At 32.6% G+C, this 27,770-nt stretch overlaps 1 protein-coding gene across 4 annotated transcripts in view; it reads left to right on the forward strand.

Moving 5' to 3' along the window:
• The window catches only part of ush (Zinc finger protein ush), a 176,707-nt gene that overhangs the window by 54,491 nt on the left and 94,446 nt on the right, over positions 1-27,770 (forward strand). For 3 of the 4 annotated variants that reach the window (XR_016317368.1, XR_016317369.1, XM_089708914.1), the window contains exon 1: positions 23,818-24,097. The exons of the other annotated variant lie outside the window; for it this stretch is intronic. Coding sequence is in view for 1 of the 3 variants with exons in the window: in XM_089708914.1 (XP_089565040.1) it covers positions 24,001-24,097 (97 nt within the window). In the remaining 2 variants the exon portion in view is untranslated. Of the gene's footprint in view, positions 1-23,817; positions 24,098-27,770 lie in introns of those variants that run through there. 4 annotated transcript variants of the gene reach the window in all.

Below are 27,770 nucleotides of genomic sequence, written 5' to 3' on the forward strand. Positions count from 1 at the left end.
TCAACCCTCGTCACACGCCCCGTTATTAATAAGCCTGCAATAATTTATAATTTGTTTATGGTGCGTTGTTGTCTATGTCATTTTTAATCAGAGACAATAGAGTCAATATTTTGTGTAACGTAATGTTTAGCAAGATTATAAGGCACTAGAGGTCCGCCCCGGCTTCGCACGTGGTACATATTTCGCAATAAAAGGTAGCCTATGTCCTTTCTCGGGTATAAAAATATCTCCATACCAAATTTCATGCAAATTGGTTCAGTAGTTTAGGCGTGATTGAGTAACAGACAGACAGACAGAGTTACTTTCGCATTTATAATATTAGTATGGATTGGTAGTAAGCTGTTGCTAGTTAGCAACTAGTTAGCTTGTTGATTGGTAACTTTCAAATACATAAAATGTTCACATAAGAATATTCTATTATTATAATATCAAACAATGTACATATATAGAATGTAGATTTTTAATACAAGGCTTAGAAAGATTTATAAACCACTTTTACCGCTGCCCACACATGCTGAAACTCAAATTGAATATTTTGCTATACTAAAGTATAGCGGGCGGTAAGCTAGTTACTGTTAAAACAGTAACTAGCTTACCGCCCGCGGCTTCGCCCGCTTTGTCTAAAACCTAATAAATTATATCCTAAAACATTCCTCTTGAATCACTCTATCTATTAAAAAAAACCGCATCAAAATCCGTTGCGTAGTTTTAAAGATTTAAGCATACAAAGGGACATATTAGGGACATAGGGACAGAGAAAGCGACTTTGTTTTATAATATGTAGTGATTCATATGAATTAAGCTTGTAAAAAATCTCATACTTCTCTATGTATTTTTGTAACATCGCCTGAAATAAAAACAAACACATAAAATCCATTCTAAACCATACTAAACGTTAAGAATCTTCAAACCACTGAGCCGTAAGATAAACCCCTTAAAAACAGTGAACGCCGGGCGAGAGTATATGAGTAGTGATGTGTGCGGCCACTGGATAACGATGTATTAGCACATTCAACGTATTTATACTTACCCGTGAGTCAGGTTGCTCATAGTGATGGGATATGTCGATAAATGACGATTGTTTTATCGTGCAATTCTGAGTATGATGATTAATGATGATGATAGAAGGTATGGCGTAGTATTAATAGAAAATCACCTATGCTGTTTGTGGTTATGAAAAGGAGATATTTTTTTAATAAGAGCTGAATATAAAACTAAAAAATTATTGTTAAGTTTTTACGCATAGATTCTGTGTAAAAAGGATACAAATCATATCAAGTACCTAATTTAATTATTTTTTTGGACAAGCATTCCAGTTGAACATTTTTGTACATAATATTATGTACCATAATATAAAAATATCGTAGCATATTAAGATTTTATTTGTGATAAAAAGTCCATCTCCTTATTTATCACATTGAATAAATTCCTGTCTTTAATTTAAAATTGTTTTCACGAAATAAACTTAAGAGTACGTCTAAAATATCTTATTCTTCTTCCCCAGTATCATCACCTATTATAATCGATTGTACACGTCACTTCTTTATCCCACAATCAAATCAAAAGCAAAATATCGACAAACCACCTTGTGCCAGCCCTACAGAGAAGGGGGTAATAGCGACGCTTGGCGCTGCGAGATAGCGCGATACGATCGCCGGGTGGCAGCCCTGATACTGCGAATAATAATAATTTTAATATCGCGATCTAGGCTATGTGCACACGGGACAACATCGCTAGGGTTGTCACTGGCTAGTGAGTAACGGCCTAATGTTGGGAGTTTGGGAAAGTGTAGTGTCTGAAACTGTAAACAAATTAATATTTGCAGTTTTTTATCTTTAACGAATTCACTACCGAACTGAAATACTTTTTTTAAATTTGTTAAAGTGTAATGCAATGTCTATGCTTGTTTAAAAATGCTGTTATATCATTTATTTGTCTTTAAAAAGTAAGTTACTAAAAACAAATCACGACACGAATTTTAATACAGTTTCCTAGTGCAGCAATTCTAATCAAAAATCAATTTACCTATCATTTAATACTCATGTATTTATTATGTTGTATATATTTATTAAACAAACAAAAACCGATTGAAAGCACATAAACCAACCAACTAGAATTTATTAAAATCTCTACGCGACCCCAAAATATCGTCAGAATATCGGAATAACACATCGGGAATCTTATAAACACTTACACACGAGTGACGGTCAAAAATCGTATCCGGTACCCGGGGAGGTTAGGGGGGTGTGAATGTAGGGGGAGGGGGGGTCGCTTATCTCGCAGTCGCAGATTGAATATATTTCATGTGAGACTTCATGCGATCCTTAAACGAAGGTTTTTACACCCTTTGTTGGTTGTTTGTGTATGTTTAATAAGATTTAGTTTTGGATGTATTGAGGGTTACTTGGGATGTGGGGATATTATTGTTTGTGTTAATTTATGATGTGTGATTGACGGTATGTCTTAATTGGAATTTTGTTAACTGTTCGTAGAGGACATGATTGTTTACATTGTAAGTAGTTTTTAAAGTAGTTACATAATTTGAACTGGAGTTATTATTTTATATAGTAGAGCAATATGTTTGTTCAATCTACACATAAAATTAAAAATACTATTCTAATATTAATAACCAAATTAACTTATGACTCAAGATTTAGAAGCAACACCTTATCTATATCTTAGTAGCTACTGAATCTATTTGTCTATATAAATTGTTATGCAAATAGATTCGATGCAAGGCTAGCTTTAATTTTTACCCGGAAATATACACTCAAGTGAAACTGCGGGCTGAAGGTTGTACCATATGCACAGCCATTACTACCACTATTACTATAATTGCAAACGTAAGCACGATTAAAAAAACGACTGTAATAATACAAACTTTTATCATAAACTACATGCAATTGATATTTTAGTCTTATATAATTCAAATCACTACATAGTATAAAACAAAGTCGCTTTCTCTCTCCCTATGTCCCTATGTATGCTTAAATCTTTAAAACTACGCAACCGATTTTGATGTGGTTTTTTTAATAAATGGAGTGATCCAAGAGAAAGGTTTTAGTATATAATTTATTAGGTTTTAGACAAAGCGGGCGAAGCCGCGGGCGGAAAACTAGTGCTTTATAAAAACGCTCTTTAAAAAAAGACGTAAGGTTGCACTCCGGGAGTGCCGGCAGAAGTGAAAACTTGATTATTAACGTTGAGCATGTTTGATATTTTGGAATGGTATCCGTCTTACGCTTTTTCGATCAGGTCACGTGTCCTGACGCGAGTTTAAGATTGTATACTATAGATTTATTAGAATAAAATATACTATAGATAGATTTTATAGAAGTTTTCACTTCAAAATTTATTCTTCATGAAATATAAAATTTCCTACGCCATTAGCAGTAGCATACAGACATAGCGACATACTATACGTTCTTAACTATTTAGACAAGGTTTCGGTAAGGTCACGTAGTGCGAGATAAGCTATCAGTAGCGTCGAACCTGCTACCCGCCTCATTAGCTGATAGTTATTCAGTTTGTTAACAATGCCACTACAAGCGATAACGGGCTAATGAATAAATGCTGTATTAATCGTTTGATTTTCCAAGTATTTCCTAAGGGGCGACTGTGGTAGAATCCATACTAATATTATAAATGCGAAAGTAACTCTGTCTGTCTGTCTGTTACTCAATCACGCCTTAACTACTGAACCAATTTGCATGAAATTTGGTATAGAGATATTTTGATACCCGAGAAAGGACATAGGATAGGTTTTATCCCGGAAATCCCACGGGAACGGGAACTATGCGGGTTTTTCTTTGACTGCGCGGGCGAAGCCGCTGGTGGAAAGCTATAGCTTTAGATTCTATTAGTCCATGGCTATAGCTAGTTTTCTATATAGGTTTTTATTTTGTTGAATTACGAATTTTGATAATTTCGATTTTTCTCGATATAGTTCATCAACATTAGCATAATCTTTTCTACTGCTGTAGTAAATATCTCTCCTAAGTTTTTGGTCTTAAAAATCAGAAAATAATAGTTGCTCTACGTTACGTCGATTTCAGTTGAGGACTAAATCAAAAAGGTAACTCAGGTACACTTTCTACGATTCGCCACTATCAGCTGCTACATCATATGTATTATTATTTGAACTAAAACTTTAGGTACAATAGTGTAACAAGAAAAAACTACTTTTAACAGCATGTCGTTCTATGTAATCTTCAAATGGAATTACCACGCATATGAAGAAGCTGTCGATCTATTTTCTAGCAACATCCACACTAGAACCCTTCCAAATCTATATTAATCTCTATATTATATCCTCCCACGTTATGTTACAAGAAACTATATACCTACTTGTGAAGTGTGCACAAGCGATTATTCCGTAACTATTGCAGATATCAAAAAACTTTAAACTGATATCGAAAGTACTTAACCTAATGAGTAAAATGGCCATAATTAATTTTTAAAAATAAAACGAGAAATATCAAAAAAAATAACTTTAAATCCTCCCATACATTTAGTAGAGATATGAATATCCTGTATATTATTGCCCTTATAAGCTCACAACCCAAAATGCATGATGCAAATATCAACTCGCAAACATGAAACATTAAAGCGCGTTAACATTCACATACGTATCGTCTTCATCACATAACCTTTACAGCGGGTCAATAAAGCGCTATCAGCGCTGGCCGTCCTATTGCAGCGCTGTATCGCTGGAAAACGTGAAAAGTGTCCGCGATAACAGTGTTTGGCCGCGTGGACGCCGAGATAACTAGGGCTGCGAACGGCGAGTTTTTCGAATAGTTTACTTAAAATTGTACTACGTACTTGTATAAGATAAGAAGTATTTAAGTGTGAAAGTAGACGCTATAATATGTATAATATTATGTATAGTTTAATTATAATAAGCGATTAGGATGTATTCAGAAACATAGGAGGTATCAGATACCTACCATTTATTTGTGAAAATTTGGTACAGATGAAACGTTAAAATGCGTATAAGAATTATTATATTATGTTTCTATTTTTATACAATTTTAATAGAAGATAAATGTGTAAATGATGCAAAATGTATAACTTATCTAAGACAGATATTTATCCATTGATTTGTAGGTAGATTCCTTGTCAATTCGTTTAGAAAGTATTCGGTCTAATAGATAAATATAAATATACTTTAAACATTTTCATGGCAATATTACATGAAAAAAAAATCATATAAAACGTGCAGCAGCAACCCTAAAATTTACCAAAACGAATGGAAAGAAACGTAGTTTTTCCAACTTTTTATTCGAAATAATTATCTGAAATATGATACAATACGTGAATATGATATTTTCAACTATTATGGGTGTCACAAATAAACACATTACATACATTAAAAGCTTTTGTGTGCTTTTCTTTCTGATAAAAGAAAGACCCAAAAACTATAAAATACAATTTTAATTCGACATTCCATTTTTCAAACCTTCCCACAGACTATGCATAATTTGAACTTAAAAAAAAACAACTGCAATATAACCTAACACTGGCTAGTCACTCATTGCAAAAAAAAAACAATAATGGCCAGTGTCATGTTAATAATTATTATTAACATGACACTGGCCACCGACGCTGGCCACTCATTGCAAAAAAAAAAATCAAATAAGCAGTTAGAAATCATATAATTTCCCGCCAATTTCCAGCAGTTAGTCGCAAATCGATCATATATCGTGATCGGGCCACAATTTCTTGCAGCGCGTGTTCCCAGATCTCACGATAGCGCCACATTTGCATATGCTGCAGATTTTTTTCTAGAAATAACGTATACCTATTTAGTACCCTAATGCAGATATTGTGTGGTGGAAGTGATAAGAAATCGGGAGCTTAATGTGTGAATTAATAAAAACCTTTAAATTCTTTTACTACTTTAGTAACTTTGACTCTTAACTTATAATTTGCGTTCATAGAAGGATAGCTTAGACACTATGTTCTAAAATTATATTGAAATTTATAAGGTGGCCTATTAATTGGTATAATTAAGTATAAATAACCGTCGGGTTCGTTACAATATTTACCTACCATTCAAGAACGCCTGTACCGAATTGTGTAATGCTGGCCATAAACAGCACAAAAACTATATCTTTATAAGAATAATCTTCAATACCAGACTAATGAGAGACGTTTTTATTGTAAATCAACTTGTATAGCTCATTCCAAACTCCGATTTTCTCAATTAGCTGTATTTTTCTTGTGACAAAAACTTAACCGCTGTCGTTTGTAACTTGGCTCCCTATTTATAGGTCAATTGCAGTCATTCGAGGTCGTGACTCTAGTGGTAATGATATTATAATGTAATTGAATTTAAACTTTTTTTGCAGGTAAGTAGGTTATCGGGCGCGTGAGTTAGGCGCGTTTATGTGATCGGTAAGATTGTTCAATTTGTGTTCGCTTGAAATTTAATTGTGTGCGTATTTTGGGTGGACTTGATAAAAAGGTTTATTGATTGTGTGTTTGTTTCTTTGCTTATTCAGTTTATTCATGTATATTTAGATGGCAGTTTGTGTTTCAATTTGATCGATTTCAAAGTGATGGTTGAGCTGTGAATAAAGTTTAAAATTTAAATTGCTTCAGATAATAGAATGTTGTCTTGTTAGCGTTAGCTACTATTAAGTATTCTGTGTGTGTGTATCAATCTTGTGCAACATAAAAACCTATGTGTCTATTTTAGCTATTTAAAGTACACATGTTTAGAAGGAAAGATAGAAAATACATTTATTTATACAAGTAAGAAATATTTAAATACAAAAATTTTGTTACTTAGAAAGAACTCAAAATCAACTTGTGTATAAAATGGAATATCACGTCAGAGATATGAGAATTTACGCACATATACATTTAACATTACTTTTTGAAAGCTCTAAAACAGCCGTAAAAATAAAAAACCACACAAAATACTCATTACATTTATAACACATACAGTAATTACATAAAACCATAACGAACCTTACAGAATTTCGAACAAAAATACTGCTCCAAGATACAATCAGTTGAGAATTTATATGAAGGTGATAACGCTGGGCGGGCGGATCAGCTGATAGCCGCCCAAGCGATCGTGGCTGATAAGCGTTATCTTACACAAGAATAATGTGCTATTCGCCTTATAGATGAGTTTTTGGATATTAATAGGTCTGTATTATTTATGTTAGAGTTTGGGATTGTTTATATTAGTTCTGTTTAAGTTTGTGGATTGGTAAGTGTTTTTGTTCTCAAGTTAATGTAAGAAATAGATTGTAATTAGCAAGGGACGTAAGAATGTTTATATTTAAATTAAATATTTTGGAGATGGTGTTAATACACCTTACACTATACAAAAAATGTAATACATGTGAACAATCCATAGTCCATACTAATATTATAAATGCGAAAGTAACTCTGTCTGTCTGTCTGTTACTCAATCACGCCTAAACTACTGAACCAATTTACATGAAATTTGGTATGGAGATATTTCGATACCCGAGAAAGGACATAGGCTACTTTTTATTGCGAAATATGTACCACGGGCGAAGCCGGGGCGAACCGCTAGTATGTTATATTGTTATTATTGCATCCTTATTTTTTAAGTTTTACCTAATATTTGTTATGATTTGCATTTGTTCAAGAATTACTAAAAAAATACTTGACTCGCAATATTGATTTTCAATTTGCATTGGTCATACTTTAAAACTGTAAAGAACATTTAAGATAATCATTTTCCATTTATTTCATTATTTTTATAAACATTAAACGTTTTCCAAATAAAAATAGTGAGTATTAAGAAGCACGAAGAATTTATATGGCGTTGATAAGGCAGGGCGGGCGGGTGATAAGCCTCCCTTTCAGATCGTAGCTGATAACAGCGCTCTTATCAGGGACCACGGACATCGGTATAGAATAATATTAAACGTAAAATGGCGTATATCCTACTTAATATTATAAATGCGAAAGTTTGTATGGATGTATGGATGTTTGTTACTCTTTCACGTAAAAACTACTGAACCGATTATAATTTAATTTAGCACACATACAGAGGGTAACTTGGATTAACACATAGGATAGGTTTTATCCCGGAAATCCCACGGGAACGGGAACTATGCGGGTTTTCTTTTGAAAACGCGGGCGAAGACGCGGGAGAAAAGCTAGTTGTAGAATAAACTTGTAAATAATGTTTAAACGATAGTGAAGTTTGTGTAGCAATATTCTTGTTCATTCTTTATTGTTTACATTTCTTTTTAATTATGTTGACTTGTATTTTTTCTATTTGCTTATTGAAAAACTAGCTGTGCCTCTCGGTTTTACCCGCATTGCTCCGCTCCTGTTGGCCTTAGCGTGATGATATAATATATAATATAGAAATATTTTTCAAATCGGACCTATTATATTCCTGGGATTAGAGCGTTCAAACAAACAATGAAATTCTTAGTATTATATAACTTTTAATAGAAGCGACAAGACAAGAGACAGTATTACTAGTGTTTAGTCGACAACAAATAAGTAGAAAATATCGACTTCTCGAAAGTCTCATACTATAAGTAGCAACAAAAATAAATAAATACCCCGAATTTATATCAGCCTCTGTTCCAAGCTACTCTGTAATGAAATATGAATACGCAGCGTTGTCTGTAAGAATCCGTCAAACAGATGAGATAAGGACGTGAACTTTTGCTGTGTTTGTAGACTCCCCCTCCCCCCACCCACACCCACCCTCGTAGATATGTTCATTATTTCATGCATATCGGGGAATAGAGGAATTGGTTTAATTCAGACATGTAATCTATACTTTATATTTAATTAATATTATAACACTAGAGTTTGTTTATTTGAACGCACTAATCTCAGTAACTACTTGTCCGATTTGAAGAATTATTTCGCTTTTAGATAGCCCATTTTCGAGGGGCCGAGCAATGCTGGTAAAACAGCGGGGCACAGCTAGTATATAATACATATATTAAGTTCCTCATACCTAAAAAATGCATAAATGACAGCCTTGCCATTCTTCTTATGTTCTCAATTTTCCAACAATTACTTTTATTCTCGCTATGTGTTTATAATTGCTGCGATACGACGTATTAAGTAAATGACATCTTTTTCCGGGTTAAGTACTTGCTATTCAGATGTTATTCTTTAACAAGAAACACGATCATATTATTATAAACCTACTTACAAATATTAATTTATAAATATTATACACCTATAAATGTTTGAAGACTCTTAATCATTAATTTATACCGTAATTATTAAACATTCTGTGAATCTGTTACTACGAGTTTGTCATAATACAATTTATAACACTCTCGTTACACATAGGATAATAGACATTCTATAAATTTGTTAAAACCAACATTTTCTCAAGCCTTCCATAAAATACGATCAGATGCACACAGTACGCTACAGCCTTACTGTGTCACCATAAACACAACAATAGCTGCGATAAACTGCGCTTATAAATAATTGGTCTCCGATAAGTCTAATTAGGCGACGATAGAATCGTATCAAGAGGAAGTGAGATAGCGTGTAATTAATTTCTGAGGGATATGTGTTTTCTACTGAAAAGCAACGAGGTATGCAATGTTAAATTGTGATGGAAACAAAATGGCGACGATGTGTTTGTTTACAGACACGACGTATAGGAAATATACTGGCTACGAATATTAGCAAATTTATGTTACACCTTTGTTGAAAAATTATTCTGAAAATTGAGTTGAAATTCAGAAAATATTACAATTAAAAGTTGTCTTTTTTTCTAATTGAAGGCATCGCATCGCATCTTCCTGGAGTGGGATTTGATATAATATCTGGTGTAATATGTGATTTTGAGGAATATAGTGATTTTTCTTGTCCTTAAAATTTATTTGTGTAAAAACCGTTTTATTGTCAAAGCAAAGTAATAAAGCGTTATCTTCTAAAGCTTTAAGCATTTTTATTCTGATTACTTTCAACATATTACCAAATGAATATTAAAAATGAAAATGTGAAACTTAGTAAAAACATCTTCTAATTCATCAAATAGTTGTTAGTTATCGTTTCTCGCAGGTATATAAGTATGTTATATAAGTATTAGTTAAATTTAAAATATTGGCTACATTTCATTCTTGTACCACACGATCACAACCCACTCTAAACAAAATTAAAATGACCATCGGTATAACGCGACAAGATAAAACGGTCTTAAATTAGATAATCCGCCAATACAAGCAAATAGCACAACAATTATCCGTGTTAACCGACTCCGCAGAATAAAGATGCAATAAAACAGCATTGGGAACAACCATCAATTTTGCAAAGCAACATTCCGCCACAATATATGGGGCTATAAAAATGTTAATACCATTGTAACTGCACATTTCTTGTGTCTGCAATTTGCCACGTTTAAAAACGAAAAATTTACAATAACTGACGCGTGGGTGGGGAGATGTAGCGGATATGTCCAAGTTTTAATCTATACTATCTATACTAGTCTATACTTGTATACTAATATTATAAAGAGGAAAGGTTTGTATGTATGTATGTATGTATGGTTTTCACGCATAAAGTACTGGACCGATTTTGATGAAATTTGGCACAGATAATCTTTAGACCCTGAGAAAGAACATAGGCTACCTTTTATTGTGAAATATGTACCACGGGCGAAGCTGGGGCGGACCGCTAGTTTTTTATATTTATCATTTATGAGATCGACGATAAAAATTCTCATGTGAAAGTTAATATTATAGCTCTGCAAACTCATTTTGAACTTGTACTTACATTTATTTTATGCCCAATTACTTCATCTTATTGATGATGATAAATTTCTAGGACTTTGAAAGATTGAAATGAAAAAAAATATGTTTATGTAAATATATTTTTAAGTGTCAACGAAGTAAATTTATGTTTCCGCTTTCGCTTATGACTTACATCGCATTTTGCTAGCGAAATGTTTCAGAAGCCAAACGCTATAGAAATGGGACATGCAAATAAAGCTTCGAGCTGTAACTACAACATGATATGAACTTTCTACTATTGATTTAAAAACATCTAAGAAATCGTTTCTTTTAGTCTCTTATTTTGACGACATTGATCTTAATTAATTTAATTGATAAAATTCAACAACTGAATATATTTTCTATTATGTACATATCCAAATCAAATATAATTTTGTGGTTTCATTTTTATTGCAATGTGTCACAAAAATGATTCAACAACCCAATTAAAAACAACGATCAACCCTACCTATGGAGAAAGCTCTACAGAAGCTCTTAATCACTACATACTATGTACTACAGTGACTATTAAGTAATCTATGCTTCTACGTCTACTACTATGTCTGTCCCCATGATCGCTTAGATATATAAAAAATAAAAATAAAAATCGTTTATTTGTTTCAAAACACAGTGTACAATCATTTTAGAATACAGTAAAAATTGCATGTTATAATAACGGGCACTTAATAGAGATACACTAGTCCCCACACTAGGATCCCCTGTGTTGTGGGAAACTAGTCTCTTCCAGTGTTACAGAACTATTTTTTTAATTTCTAAAAATTAAAAGCTATACATTGCAGTGTAAGAAATATAACAAAAAACGAAAAACGAAAATAAAATATTTAACATACATTATATATAGATACATATTATAATGATTTGCATGCATTATACGCGCCGTACGAAGTCTGGGTTCGTCGCTAGTTTTCACTAAAAAAACTCTAGTAATTCCATTTTTCCAGCATATCGCAAAGGATTAAAGCGTGTAAATCCTACCTCCCGATAGGTTATTTGACTTAAACGGTCTCTGTATCGGGGGCCGCTGCCAAAACTGGCATCGACACTGCATGTGCCAATTTTTCTTTAAACCAAGGCTATACCGGACCAGTTACTATCTTGTTGCGTAAGGCTTTACGCGTAAAACCTCTCTATTAAAACGTATAAATGGATAAAGAAAGCATGCGTGTAAAAAATATCTAAAGAAACTAATAATGACTGGAACACATGATACTGATATATTATGCGTTTCTTCCGTCTTGTTAATAGAGCTGAATATATTACAGACGATCGTCATTTCTACAAAAATTAGCTGACCTCCACCGTAAAAAAAGCTCACACTAAATATGATGTAAAGTTACGATTGCAGAAACAGATACACAAATTATTTATACGTTATACCTTCATGTAGGTATTCAAAATATTTTTTAAATATACATAGGACGCTTTTTTATGTAATTAGCGGTTTCACAAAAAGTAAAATACATTTTTTTTTTTTATATAAGATGAGGCAACAGAGCAGACGCGTCACCTGATGGAAAGTGTACTGCGTCGCCCATACGCACCAGCAATGCCGGGGACATTGTCAGTGCGTTGCAAAAGTATAAAAAAATATAGGTACAATACTGTATAAATAATATATGTACTTGTACTTGCTACAATCAACTCGACCTTTTAACAAACATCATCGAATGTTGAGTCATTTACCAAGTTCTAGGGATCAGCCTAAGAAACCCTCCACGTATCGCATTGATATATTATAATCGTTTTCACATCACAATGCAGATTTATTATATTTTATCGCGATACCTTCAGTGGAACGCAGGTGACAGACTTTAAGAATGACACGCTCGACCACCACCTACCTCACCATAAAGATTAACATTTCTACCAATTTTACTGTAATAAAACAGATTAAATCTTAATCTAATTCCATCGCGTAATAATAAACTATTAAAAAACGTATTAATTCTTCTACTATCGCTGACCAAAATCTATGGAATAAGCAAAAAATCTAGCCGACTGATAACTTGGTCATTAGCGATAATTGAGTTGCTCAGATCAGCGAGAGATAGCGCATACTTCGCGGATTTATTTCCTCCGTTTATTCTCTATTTATTACTATTTGGAGTTTAAATACATATTAATCTATGTCATTATCTAGTTGATAAACGATTCGGAGTCTTCGAGACTTGGAATCATAGTCATATAGTGATTTATTTGCTTTATAATTATAATCAATTTCGGGTAACATATGTAATACATACATATTACCTAAACGAACAATATTTTAATGTATCTCTGAAGCTGCTAGACCAATTCATGGCATCTATGAAAAAAATTTATTCTTCTTTAAAAAAAACTTCATAATATTTAGAAGAGACAGAATAAAAAAAAATGCCAAAAATAAAAATTCTTACACTTTTATATGCGATTTATGGAGGTTCTAATATATTTAAATACGTGTGTTATTGTAATATAAATACCTTGAGATGATATCAAAAGAGCTTTAAGACAAATATGTAACACGATCACACTACAATCAAATGGGACAATATTATCTGTTAAAGAACACAATAGAAACTCGTGGGGTGGTCAGGAACATACATACAGATTATACGAACCGGTGTTGCTATACGGAATAATTTATTTTTACATTAATTTCAAATGCCAAAAAATATGAGATCTTTATCAGTGCTAAGTAGCAATTTAGTTAGTAAAAACTAGATAAACATTAATTTATGTCGAATGCAATTTATTCCAAGTAATTTTTAAACAATTTTTTCCGACGCTTTAAAACTAATTAAAGTCAAATTCATTAAAAATTTCATTAAAAATACTGCATAAATTCATCGAGATAGAATGTATCGATGCTTAAATTAGCTTTAATTTATTTTCGTAGTAGTAACTGATTTTTTTTTATATGAAGTTAAAAATTATCTCTCTTTGTAAAGAATGTTTGAAAAAAAATGGATTACTGTGTACAATATTTTATCATTTTATCTGTTTATTTTGAGTACTGACTACTGACGTACTTATTTTTTATTAAACTTAGATTATAAGTTGCTTAGTAAATAATTTATACAGTAGATTTTATGACGTACGTAATTTTTTCATTTATTTTTGAAGACTGACTTGATATATGTAAACAAAAATGTAAGAAGGTATTTAAATACATTTAGAAAATGCAAAAAAATATGCGGTTATACATTAAAATTTTCAGATTATTTTATAGATTTTACACATTATAAAATTATTAATTTTTAGCTTAGATTTTTTTTAACTCCGTCCTAGACACTGCAAGCGACACGCAAGCGACAGAACCCAGTAAATCACTCCCATGGTACGGGGGCCGCTTTGGGTGGGCGCGCGTTGCCAACATTTGTCAAACCGCGGCCGCTACCACGATACGCTCCTTTGTGTGGGAGATTCGTATCGAACAATGGACACCACTGTTTAACACATTACTTATGGTGTTCATTCTGGGTATCGGGTAACGATTAAATTTCTTTTCACTCCGGCTTTGTCACTGTTTATTTACTTACAACTTAACCTGGATCAACTGTTTGTAGTAAGGACGAATCGTGATATTTTTATCGTTTATTTATCTATTTGGTATTGGTAAAAAGAAACAAGTAAGGTAAGGCAAATCTTAAAGTGTTTAATCTGAGTTTACTGTTTACCTTGTGGTTTTCCCCTTGTTCGAATCCCGTGTATTATACTGGCAGATGGGGTTAATTTTTCCAATCAGTCCAATGAGTACCAAATGAGTACTAAGTAAAATGTAAATTTACTATATGACTATAATATCTGTTAAAACATGAATTCTTCTTTATTAATATGACTAATTAATTAAGAATTTGATTAATAACGGAAAAGCACAAATTACAAAGCACAAAACAAAATATTATCAGCGAGCTTGTGAAAAATAACTGGCAAAAAATATATTACCAAAAAGTTGAAAGTTTAAATTTAGAACCAAAATAAAATTCCTACCAGCCAGCACCAGCAATTTGACAGATAAAGAAAATATTAATAATCTGTGCACACGGATACGGAATTAAAAAAAATAAACAAGATTGTACAAACACAACATCTATATCGTCAGTCACGAATCTTGTTTAAAGTAATAGTATCGCGTCGCGATAGTGCTCGGCCATTTTTCTTGTACACAACAAAGGATGTAATCGGCTGTGTATGCGACCCCGGGGTGCGGGACGAGGGGCGAGCGGGAGCGGATTACCTATGTATTTAATATTTATATATATTACAATTTTATATTTTAAGAAAATAGTGAAATTGAACGCATTTGTAGGTGCAAATTTAGGATCAGGTGGTCTATAGAATGTAGTTATTTTTTGTTTTCAAAAAGTTTTATATTATAATGACTCAGTAAAGTATATGTTGATACTATTAATAATACTAAGATATCTTTAGACAGCCGCATGCCGCGTAATGTAATAACTAATAATGCATTAACAGATTGTATTTTATTAAGATAACGAATAGAGCCTGTAGAGTTTGCATTAAAAAAAGTTTAGTTTTTACCACGATAATAAAAGCATGGTGAAATTCAAATTTCTAATCCTGCTAGTATTAAACATGATAAGGTTGTGCTGTGTTGATATGCCAATAAATCAATCTTCATAATATTTCCTACGATATTGCGAAAATATAGGAAATCGGTGTTATTCGCGATAAATCGCTGCTCGCTTACGCCTTACGCGGGTCGCAGTGGGCGACGTCACCTCCGCCCTCTATCGGCGTTAAATGATTCACGCCGCGATACCTCCGAGTTATCATTTATTCTAAATTCATTAACAGTTGACACATGCATAGATTAACAATACAATGATATCATGTGTTTGACGCGTTCTTTGTTAAAATGTACGCGTCTGATTCCTTGAAAAAAGGTAAAATAGAGTAGGTACGTACCTATTATGATAGTTGTATTGAAGATTTGAGCGTTTGATTATACATATGTCAAGATGGTGGCTTTCAGTTGAAAATACAGAAAGGATTTAGAGGAAAAAAAACGACACCAAAACACAAAACCACTTGTCTAAGATGATAATGAAGATTATTTAGGCATTTATATATTTTAAAACTAAATTAATTATAACCAAGTAATTTAAATATATCGAAGTCTTCTACATTTTACATAAACTCACAAACAACCGAATCTTAAACACATAGGTACTCCTTTTCAAACACTCACATAATAAATTATTTAGCAAATATTGTCCCATGCCCCATTACTCCAATAAAGGCTTGGCCAATTCGACCCACGGTTCTTTATAATGTGACGGGTAAAATAATTAAAATAAACAGGTTACTTGTAGATGGCTATCTCACGCGCGCTCACGACTCACTTATGCATAATAATAACTCAATAAATCCAATTTATTAATTGCGACTGAATAATGAATAATGTTACACCTGTTTTATGTGGTTGCTACTACGCCTGTTTTATTGGTTTTTCTAAATTTTAAGGGCTTATCCAAGAGGAGCCAATTCACTAAAACACATCAAAATGCGTTCGGGTTGAACGGTTCTTGATATAAGTACAGTTTAAGTAGTTAACAGGATTTTATTTCATAGTTACAGTCAAACTAGAAGCTCGCGGATTCGCTACCATGTGTAAAAACACGGTAAAATTCCAAATTATTATTGTGCAAAAAAGTTTATCTAACTGTTTGAATGACTCAAAAAATGACCTCGGTAAAAACTAAAATGTTACTGTTGCTTCACTATTGACTTCGTATAATCTCTTTAATTTTTATACGATCTGCATCGATATCTATATTAATATTTTAAGGAAGGTTGACTCATTTAATTGTTTCTACAATTTTACTACCTATGTTACCGTCCCGGAAAACTATTTGACCAGACCAAAGCTTTATTCCTAATTGACATAAGATATAGTTATTTTTTGATCCTGTTAACGCAACTAAGATTACGAACAAGTAATTTTACGCTCTGCTCGTTTAAAAAAATGAATAAATTACCTTCACGGGATCACGGGTGGCTGAGCTGGTCAAGCGTCCGCCCCGGATTGGCGTGAAAGGATGCGGCTTCGAGTCCCGCCTCGTGATCGAATTTTTTTCTATTCTTTATAAATTTATATTTATAAGGCATTTGAATGCCATAAAACCATAAAAGATCAAATTAAATTACCTTTTTTAATTAATGTTATGTCCTCTAAGGGTACATTCGGGGTAGGTACAATCTAGAGCACAACCTGCCTTCAATATTGTAGCCTTATACAATATTGGAGGCAGGTTGTGCCCTAGATTGAGTATCTGTCGTATGGTTCAAGGAATCCAGCGAGCGATCGAGTCACCAATTTCGCAAAAACTACACAACGGATCGCGCTGTGCTGATCGCTGATAGGGTTGGGTACGGTGCGCAAAACAGGTTGCGTACAGATTGGCATTAATTGTTGATTTAATTAATTTGAATTAAAATTGATATGTGTTCTTCAAGTTATTTATAGGAAAAAGTGGTTACTGTTAATAGTGGTACTTTATTAATTTTACAATATTTAAGATATTTATTTTATGAATTACGATAAATTTGTTACAAAAATGGTAGTTAATATTTAACTTTGGCCTTGATTTTTCAATTTTTGATTAATTTAATGAATGTGATTATTAACAAAAGCAATTCAAATTTTCTCGCAATCTTGATAGAATATACTACATCACGCCATTACATTAACAATTAAAAACACTTACAAACCAAATACACCGCAATCAAACCGTAAATATAAAGCATTTCACACAATCTTGATAAACTTTTTTTGCTGGCTCTCCACACACGCGCGTATCGTACCATCTAATATTATTCTGGGAACGGCCTTAATAAGTCACTACAGAATGTTATCTATTCCATTTTATCAGTGAAGCTGATAACGATCGCCATCCAATTAGCCCCACAATGCAATATGGGCCGTCTCTGTTATGACGAGCTTGATTATATTTTGTTATTCTTGAATATTACAATGTTTGACAGCACTTTTAAACTGTCATCTATCTATATGTATAACAATGACATTACTTCTCGTGACGTCACAAGTTGAGAACGAGTTTCTCATCTTTTTGTGTTGTCTAATGTTGTTTTCTGCAGAATGTTTAAATGGGAAAATTTAAAAAATTAAGCTATACTCTGTATGCACGAACACTGTACAATGTAGTTGAAATTAATTTTCACTTCATTGGTAGGTGAACAAAAGCTTTCGACAACAGTCTATCTCTATGCCAAAGATCTAAATCCATTACAATCCATACATTTTTGCATTCAACAGTACATTTATTCTCACAAGTTCTGACGTTCTGGCAATTTTTGTCCCCAATTTTTGACAATTGACTATTCAAAACTTTTTACCTTTATGGTTGCAGACTGCAGTTGAATCCCAAAAGGCGAAGGAAAATTCCTAAGTGAGATTTTAGTTAGATGAAAAGTTGACCAAAAAGAAGAAATGTAATAATGTTTAGCGAATAAACTAAACTTTTTTATGATAGGTACATTAATTAGATAATTTATTCATCGTATAAAACGAATATTACTATATAATTATAAGATTCCCTGTCCTCCATTATATACAGTCCCTTCAAAGCAGATTCGCAAGCAAGCCCACATATGATTTCCACTATCTCACAACTTTCCTATAAGATTAAAACGGGTTCTTATCAATTGCTTTCTCCTAATAAATTGTACTGATAAGATTATCCTCACTCTCGATTTTGTTCATACATATCTGTTATGTGGTGGTGATGGTGAAGTCCCGTGTCCCCGTAGTGGGGTAAGGGGCAGATGCATTATTCGTACATCTGTTTCACTGGTCGATTTTCTTTAGGGACAAGTAGGTGATCAGCCTTCTGTGTCCTGCCAGACCGAGACATTTTTTTTTTCTTCGTCTCCACCGGGAATCGTACCCAGGACCCCTCGGCTCTACGCTCACGCGTCAACCACTGTACCAAGGAGGCGGTCAAATCTGTTATGTAACTGAAGTTATATAAGTATTATGATATTATATAGAGGCTATAATAAATGTACTTTGTTGAAGTTTTGTGAAATAAGAATAGGTAGATAGTAGATACATATTGAAATTCGTAATTCATTGTATTAATAATACTTTTTATGTGATACCTATAAAGCTTTTTTTATAAATTTTTGTCATAAACATAATATACATAATATGTATTCTCCTGTACATATCACATAGTAACAAAAAAGTGATAAATTAAAAATTATTATTAGATTTAAAATTATTAAACTCGCCGCTCGCTCTTATTTTTCCTAACACTTCTAAGAGCCGATTTTTCAATGCTTGGATAAAATTTATTCGTCGAATAATGTATAAAACTATCATTTTAAAAACGTATTCCAATTGCCCGCATTTGACAGTTTACGTGACATTTTAATATTATCGTGTAATACTTTATCGGATAAGTTTTATCTAAGCATTGAAAAATCGGCCCTAAGGGAGCTTTCATAATCAGTCTAGTAGTTTCAAAATTCAAAGTTTATTTGATACAAACGCATTTAATCAATTTAAAAACGTTTAAGTAGCTTATAATCACAATTGATGTTGTATCTATTCCTAAATTGTATTTTAAACCGTATCAGCGAAACATTTAATCAAGACTTTTTGTGCATACTTCATTTTCTTTACTAAATCGACTTACGGTTTATTTAATTAAAATCTAAACCTACAATACATCGTTACCATACAATGGCCTGAATAGCAAACGGAATGAGTTGTTGATTATATCTCTTATCTAGCAGATACGATCTCGGCCTATCTGATAAGCTGTAAGCTCAGGAAATAGCATTATACGTGACTATTCATAAATATCTGTGTATAAAACCTCGTGATAGTGTGTTACCAAAGCTTTTTAAACGGTTCGTCAGTTTTTTGGAAATGTGTGTATTTGGTAGGTCTGAAAATAGGTCCGTTCTTAGCTTGTTCAGGTCCGACAGAACAGATGATTTCCTGTCTTTGCGTAATATTAAAATAGCAATTTTGATACAAATTTCTTCAGTTTTCTTTCATAAGATCAATATGTCAGGTACAAAAAAAAATGCAATTTTTTTTTTGTATAAGCAAAATTGGTCCGACTGTTCTGAATGTTTCAGAAAGTTAATGGTTTCATATAATATTATAGTGATAGATAGTGGGCCATCTTCTTGCACGTGTTTTCGGATGCACGTAGCTGTATCTTATACGTTGTCTTCATTATAATGCAGATTTTTCGAATGTATGTTTCATCGTGATATTATGCAGTGGAACACATGTGAGTCATTAGAGTAAGAATTCAAAAAATTAAAAAAAAAATTGGTTGTCTGTAAAGTCGGTTTACTGACGATAGTTGAACGTGACAACGTCCGATTCAAGCCTTACATGGAACGCCTCAGAGCGAGGTAACGCCGTATGAGTCATGTTTTTTCGTGCGTACAGCCGGCTCTATCGAATTATAAGACGTTGTCACGTCAAAAATTCAAAATTCTTTATTTGGAACAATAAAAACACACAATACAAAAGAAGAAAAAGAAAGAAGGTCCAATTTGACCAACGCAGTGTCTAGGACCATAATATTTAGAGTATCATTTCATTAATTTAAAATTAGTTCGCCCATGTGTATGTTTCAATAAGCTAGGACTTTTTGCGAATTGGAATCAATTTCCATATACAGACAGATGGAGCCTTCTCAATAATTATTTGTCTTAACTTCAAACAGATAAAAGCACGCGAAGCTATGTGTATATTGCGTTATAACAAGGTAATACCAGAAAACGAAAATTAAGAAAAATGCTCTTAAATACAGCACGACAAAATACCTCATAAAAATACCATTCAATACATAAATCAAATCATAAAACATCAAACAATTACTACAAAGCACTAATCCCCAAAACAACGTTAAAATCCTAACACAGGTACAAGTCCCTGCGTCACATTAAGAATCCATTAGTTCGATATTATTAATTCCTTATCAATGGCTTATCATTTTGTGTACAGCCTGATTTATGCTGGGATATTATCTCTGGTAGATGTAGGTGGCGCCACTCGTATCGCTTTCTTACGAATTTCAAATTTTTGATATGGATTCTTATGGCGGGAGCTGGTAGCTTTTAGACATTATCTCGGCGGCTTTGCTTGACTATTCGAGTTCTAACAATCTTTGTTGTGGATAAGCATAAGAATTCCTTCTAATTGTAGCTATGCTGTCTTTATTAATTGTGATACGATACATATTTCGATTTGAAATACGAATGTTTATGTGCAACGTATTTTTCATAGCTTTGCGAAGCTGGTCGATGTAGAGTTTGCTACGAAGTTTAATGAATGAGTTTTTTTTATGTTAATAAATTTGTTGTGTGATGTATTAAGTCTTAACACATACATATTTAAGAAATTATTATGTACTAACACACATAAACATTGTAGACTTAAGCAATTTAGTATACGTATGCTACGCTATTTTTCAAAACGACACAAACTAACTAAACACCACCGCATTTTTCCACTTACATACCTTATCAACACATCATTGCGAGCAGCATAGAGGTAAAAAGCGATTAAATATTTCGAGCTAGATCCCTTATAGTGATATGAGGAGATGGAAAAGTTAAGTACTGCACAGCACGCTAGATGTAGATCCGATCTGCACCTGCGTAGCATCTCTATTGCTGGCACGGATTCGCTTCGCTTCGCGATGTTTTTTTGTAGAGTGGTTGGTGTGTATGTATGTTATAGGGTGTATGTGTAGAAATAAAAAATATGTTTATTATTGTTGTATTATAACATGAGTCATTCAATCAAACAGCGTTGGATGGAATTTACGTTGCTTCGCTTTTGACCGACGAGGACGTCAAGGGAGCTACCGTCACTGTCTCATAAAATTTTAAAATACATATACTTATCCCCTATAAATAAATCCAATTATAAATATTACAAAATAGACATGGGTAGGTAATGCGTGTAATAGTACAAAAGTAATATCACTTTGACACGTAATGCAACATCACGCATTACGCATCAGTTACAAACATCACTCGCATCACTCACTTTTTCTTATTTTGTTTTACATTTGCTTGCGTTCATTACAATTATTAACAAACAACATAAAGTACCTACGTGGCCAAGTATGAAGGAAAATCAACTACATTTTTTAAATATTTACTTAAATTGTAATCTTACGATATGTAATAACTAATAATGTATTGCAGTTATTATTGCTATTTTTCAATATAATCTGTAATACTTCACATATCACCTTAAACATTACTCGGTCATCATTTCATTAAAAATCGATCGGGTAATGTGTGATGTTACGGAGTAATATCACTTCCGTGGAAGAGATGTGTGATGTTGCATTACTATTTGACGTACTGTTTTGCGCATGTCTATTACAAAACCCATAAGTAGTTAACCTTAAATAAAACCTACAACTGCAATTTTATTCGTTATCGACTCGATAATCGATTTCAACTGACAATTTTGACAGCTACAATCGATTTAACTTATCGAGAAATCGTTATGATTTATCTGATGTGAACAGGTCAGATTTTATAAATAATGGCGTAATATTGTATTGGAGGGACTTTTGAAATAAGTATAACAAATAATTTTAAAGGTTACTTTAGTTACTTGTTTTTTTATTATCTGTCAAAGTTAACTAATAGGATATTTTAAATGTATGGGTTATCTGGAACCACTGGACCAACTAAAAAGTTGATTACTATTTAAAAGGTTTTACATCATCATTATTCTGATGATCATCAATTGTTACATCACTTCCATAAAGTTAGGCTGGGCTGGTAGTCAATAAAAGTTAATTTTATAGAGCACATATTTGTAAGTACTAATTTACTTACAAACTAAACCCTTATTAAATCACACCATAAACCCCAAATTTAGTAGTAAAGTTACTTTATGAATTATACTTAAACTTAACGATTTGTAAATTCAAATACAATCCATTCAAATAAGCAGTTTCTTGAACATCCATTCCATCTGTAAATGTACACAAATCTCGAATGTACTCATGATATATCGATTACAATAAATCAAATTGTCAAGAAACTCGATACTCAGCATCGATTAGATCAATGCAACACCGCTGATCGTTAGTCGCGCTAAATCGATTCACTGTTCCATATTTGTCGATTATTCTTCTCGATTATTCGTATTGAGGCAACATTATCATGGGAGATATTGTTTTTTTTTTGCGAAATATAAATAAATGTGTCATGTATCTCATCTATCATTAGAAAATGGCCTTTGTATTAATAAGAACTTAAATTTATATTTCCCTAGCCGATTATATCTAAACTTTTTGTGTAAAAGTTCATTTTTTATAGCTTATAATAATATTATGATAATTTGGTGGTTAGTAAGTAACAAAATAAGTGCAAAACTTTAGAACGTTTTATTATCTGTATCTACAGTTTAGAAATAAACAATGAAACGTTCGTGTTGATTTTGACATAGCATTTCATGGACCATGGTAGATGGAACTGATACGCATATAGAATTATCTGTTTTATCTCAATCTGAACCATATTTTAAAATAATATGAACACTGTACACAGATGATAGATAAATAATTGTGAAATATACATACCTATTTATTCTAATAATAATTACAATTCTACGCAAAATTATAGTTAAGTTTGTTTTATAAGTAGCTGGCTCTACCTTCTTGATAAAGCTACTCTATAATAAAAGAAGTACAAAAATTATACAGGGTGTACAAATTAGTGCCAATAAAGATGCCTGTAACAACCAATTAAACAAAATATCGGTATTCAAAGAAATGGAAAGCCACCATCAACGTAATGAAAATTTCGCATTACAAATTCCATTACGTCTCAAAGCCACTATCAAATATCGCCCAGTAGATACGACTTTTATGGCAACCAGCTTTTTTATTTGACATTTTATACAAGTTTATTCAAACACTGCGATACGATCGCTGACGTTATCTTTCAATGCAACGTTACCGCGAGCTTGGAGCCGATAGGATCTCGGGGCAGCCATTGCTAGTTAAACCAACCTGATAAGGGATCGCCTCTGTCTGTGTGAGTGTCTGTACACACTCTCCGCTGTGTGCGGGGAGGGGCGCCCGTACGCCAACCAGCCAGTCACTCAATTTACGCGGCAAAAGAATGACGTCGGAGACGAAAACTGGTTGTGCTCTGAAAAAAGTAAAAATCTCAAGTGTGTGATATTTTGACGTTTGTGATGTTATTGTGGTTGCGGTATTTGAAACAGCTGGAGCTGGCCTGCGCGAGTGTGGCCGAGCTGCCGCCAGGCGGCGCTCGAGACGTCAAAACAATGTGTATGAGCGAATTTTCTTGTTTACAAGCTAACGCTTATTTTTTATCATAATTTCTAATTGGATATGTATATTGTTCTATAATTATTTACACAGTCCTTTAAAGTATGCATGATTTTAAGTCAAGTTTATGACGCATCGCTTATCGCATCTGATTAGCAAATATTTTTAACTTCAAACTTTCAGATTTCCCACAGTTAACTTAAAAGATAACTCAGTCATGTTTTCAATTACAATGTTTTATTATACGCCGTACAGTTCACGTATCTCGAGTTGAGATCGACACAAACTTTCTTCGTTATCTGTACCATATCAATTAAATATTAAATGTTTACATTACACGATAAATATCCTATTTTATCACTTATTCAATAATATATTAACACGAACCAACATACCATCGATCTGCAGATAAGCTTTATTCCACATTACATAAAATAAATGTGTTTCACCGCACATAATCTATTGATACGTATCTACATATTTTTAATCTGCTCACAGATAAAATATTTATAGTGGACGACATGACTGACAAGCGCGAATTACGACATCCATTTGAAATTCCCGCCGCGTGGGGCTCGTTACCTATTTTGACAGATGTCAATGTCAAACCTTTTTAAGCTTAGAGTTCTGTATTCTATTGCACGGTTATGACGAATTTGAATTTTTTGTATGTATATACATTGTAGAAGAAAGAAAATAGAGATTGAGTTGTTAAAGGAAACATGTAATGCAAATAGTGTGCAATAGTAATGATTGTTGGACTTATGTCTTATAGCATATTAATTAAATGCATTATTCATTGTATTACTTTGATTGTTTTAACATTCAAATACATTATGTTTTGTAGGAAGTTTACCTCTGTTAACTGTTTAGATATTAGAAATATTATTTATTATACGTTATTTATATGAAAATAACGACTGATTTCGTAATTAAACTAGGAAAAAAAAGTAAAAAAGACTCAACACAGACTAAACCAAAAATTCCATTCGTAGCTAGTCTGTGCGATAAAAAATGACGTGTGCGAGTGAATGGGGTCTCGGCTCCCGATCGGCTGATAACAGGAACAGGGGGGGAGGGTGGCGTTATCTCGCACGAGATTCCACGTTCATTATCAGCGCCGTAGGGTGTATCATTGTTGGCTATGCGGGTAAAAACTTCCGTAAGACAATGTTCGAATGTGATGAATTTCATTGGGTTGGCGGGTGATAAGTGTTCGAAATTTAAATTGACACGTTTTGATTTTTTATTTTTTTGTTATGTGCCAGTTATTGTTTTTTTTTATCTTATAGACGAACGCAGGCTACCAAGAAACACGCACATATAAATTTAATAATCTATCTGCAGTCGTAACATCGTCCATAAATCCAAACAGAAATCAACCAGGCATAATAAAATAATAAAACAAACAAAAAAAGCTTTCCACCGCATTGTATTCACATAAATATAAAAAACGTTAGCAATATTTATTTTCGGACGTCAACTTTATACATACAAAAAAATCTTGAGATCCTTGATAACGCTAAAGCATTGCGCTCGCGATACGAACTAGTGATAAGAGCTTCGATTCCCGCTGATGTTTCCTTTCGATAACCACGTGTTTTGGGAATACACCCTGTATAGTGAACAATAGAATTACACAGTTTTAATACCTACCTATGTAATAATATGTTTAAGATATTAGGTGTGTATAAAAGTTTATCGATGTAGGTACCTACCTAATGGATTTAAGAGCATCGATTCCCTAATATAAACACGTGTTTTGGGACTGTATATGGACAATAGAATTACACTGTTCTAATACCTATGTTTAAGATATTAATTATGAAGATAATATATCTTGAAGTTTATCGAGATACCTAATGTGTTTAAGAGCTTCGATTCCATGTTACCGTTGGGTCACTACGTTTTTTGGGGATTCACCCTGTATATGGACAGTATTACAATATAATATTAATGTACCTACCTATATTTACGATATAATTATTATAAAATATTAGTCCATTGAAATGTTACATTTTTTAGGCCTAACCTTGCGTAGGGGGGGTCAGTGTGAAGCTAAAACCAAGTTTGTGGGGTCGCCACCCTTGTCCCACGGCCGCCATCTTGAAACTAGCGGTTGAAATGGTTTTTACGATATATCTCTTAAACTATTTATTTGATAAAAAAAAATTGTACACATTATTTGTTGCAAATTAAATTCTCTAAAAAATGCAACCCCAAATGTAACTTTTCAATGGACTATATAATGTCCAAAAAATTGATGCCACTATAAGAATTTTAAATAGCTACAGGTACAATTGTCTTAAAGTTCAATGTTTTTAAAATTAAAATGACATACAATAGCATATTAGTGTAAATTAAAACAAGAAGGTGGAAAAAAAATGTAGACTTTTTCCTGTTGCATGTTAATTTAATTTTTTTTTATCTGAGTTTATCTTTACATAAATTATTTAAAACTTTATCTTACTTCGTAGATAAACATTTCGTTAGGCAAACATTTTTTTTATAATACTCAATAATAATATTACTACCGTAAATCCGTAAACATGTTATTTGATATTGCATTAGGTACATATTTTAATATGCGTGTGAAATAAATAAATAATGAATATCCTTCCTTTTTCCTTTCATAGTTATGGTAATCCTCTCAAACAACATTTATTCTAAAAGTAATCAAAGAATTGACTATTGAAATTACACTAATACCAATTACCACATAATATAGAAACAAACGCCAATACGTAAACATTTTATTATTCACTAGCTGTAGTTTTTTTTTGTCTAAAACATAATCTTAATACTATTATAAAGGCGAAAGTTTGTATGGATGTATGGATGTATGGATGTTTGTTACTCTTTCACGTAAAAACTACTGAACCGATTACAATGAAATTTAGCACACATATAGAGGGTAACTTGGATTAACACATAGGATAGGTTTTATCCCGGAAATCCCACGGGAACGGGAACTATGCGGGTTTTCCTTTGAAAATGCGGGCGAAGCCGCGGGCGGAAATCTAGTAAATTATATACTAAAACGTTCTTCTTCAATCAACTCTATCTTTAATATATAGAGTGAAAAACTGCATCAAAATCCGTTGTGTAGTTTTGAAGATTTAAGCATACATAGGGACATAGGGGCAGAGAAAGCGACTTTGTTTTATACTATGTATTGATTCAAATTTTACATATTCCGTACAACTTTACCTAAATACGACAGTTTTAAACCTGTATCTACTATGTGTACATTGTACATAATACGCGTAAATACTAGTATACTATTATATTATCTATGGTAATATTATTTTAAACCACTAAGTTAAAAACAACTGCCATAACCATATACTTATTACTTAGATATTACAACATTACTTACATGTGACTTAGGCACCTAACTTACACGTGAATTTTATCGCAAAAGATTAAGCAAGTTAATATATGTATCGGTAGAGCCAAGGACAGTTTAAAAGATAGATCGACTGGTTTATTGACTCAAATATAGATAAAAAATATAATCAAACAAGTAATTAGGCAACTTTATATCTAAAGAATCCAAAAAAATGAGTTTTTTACATCCTGTACACTTAGTAACTATGATAATAGAGATTAATTAAAATCTGTCTGTAGTTTTATCACAGATAATCTATACATCTATACATCTATACATCTA

This window comes from Colias philodice, chromosome 2 (assembly GCF_061535455.1).
Source record: "Colias philodice isolate Cphi_HAF_F1 chromosome 2, ilColPhil1 Martin Lab GWU primary, whole genome shotgun sequence".
Lineage (NCBI taxonomy): Eukaryota > Metazoa > Arthropoda > Insecta > Lepidoptera > Pieridae > Colias > Colias philodice.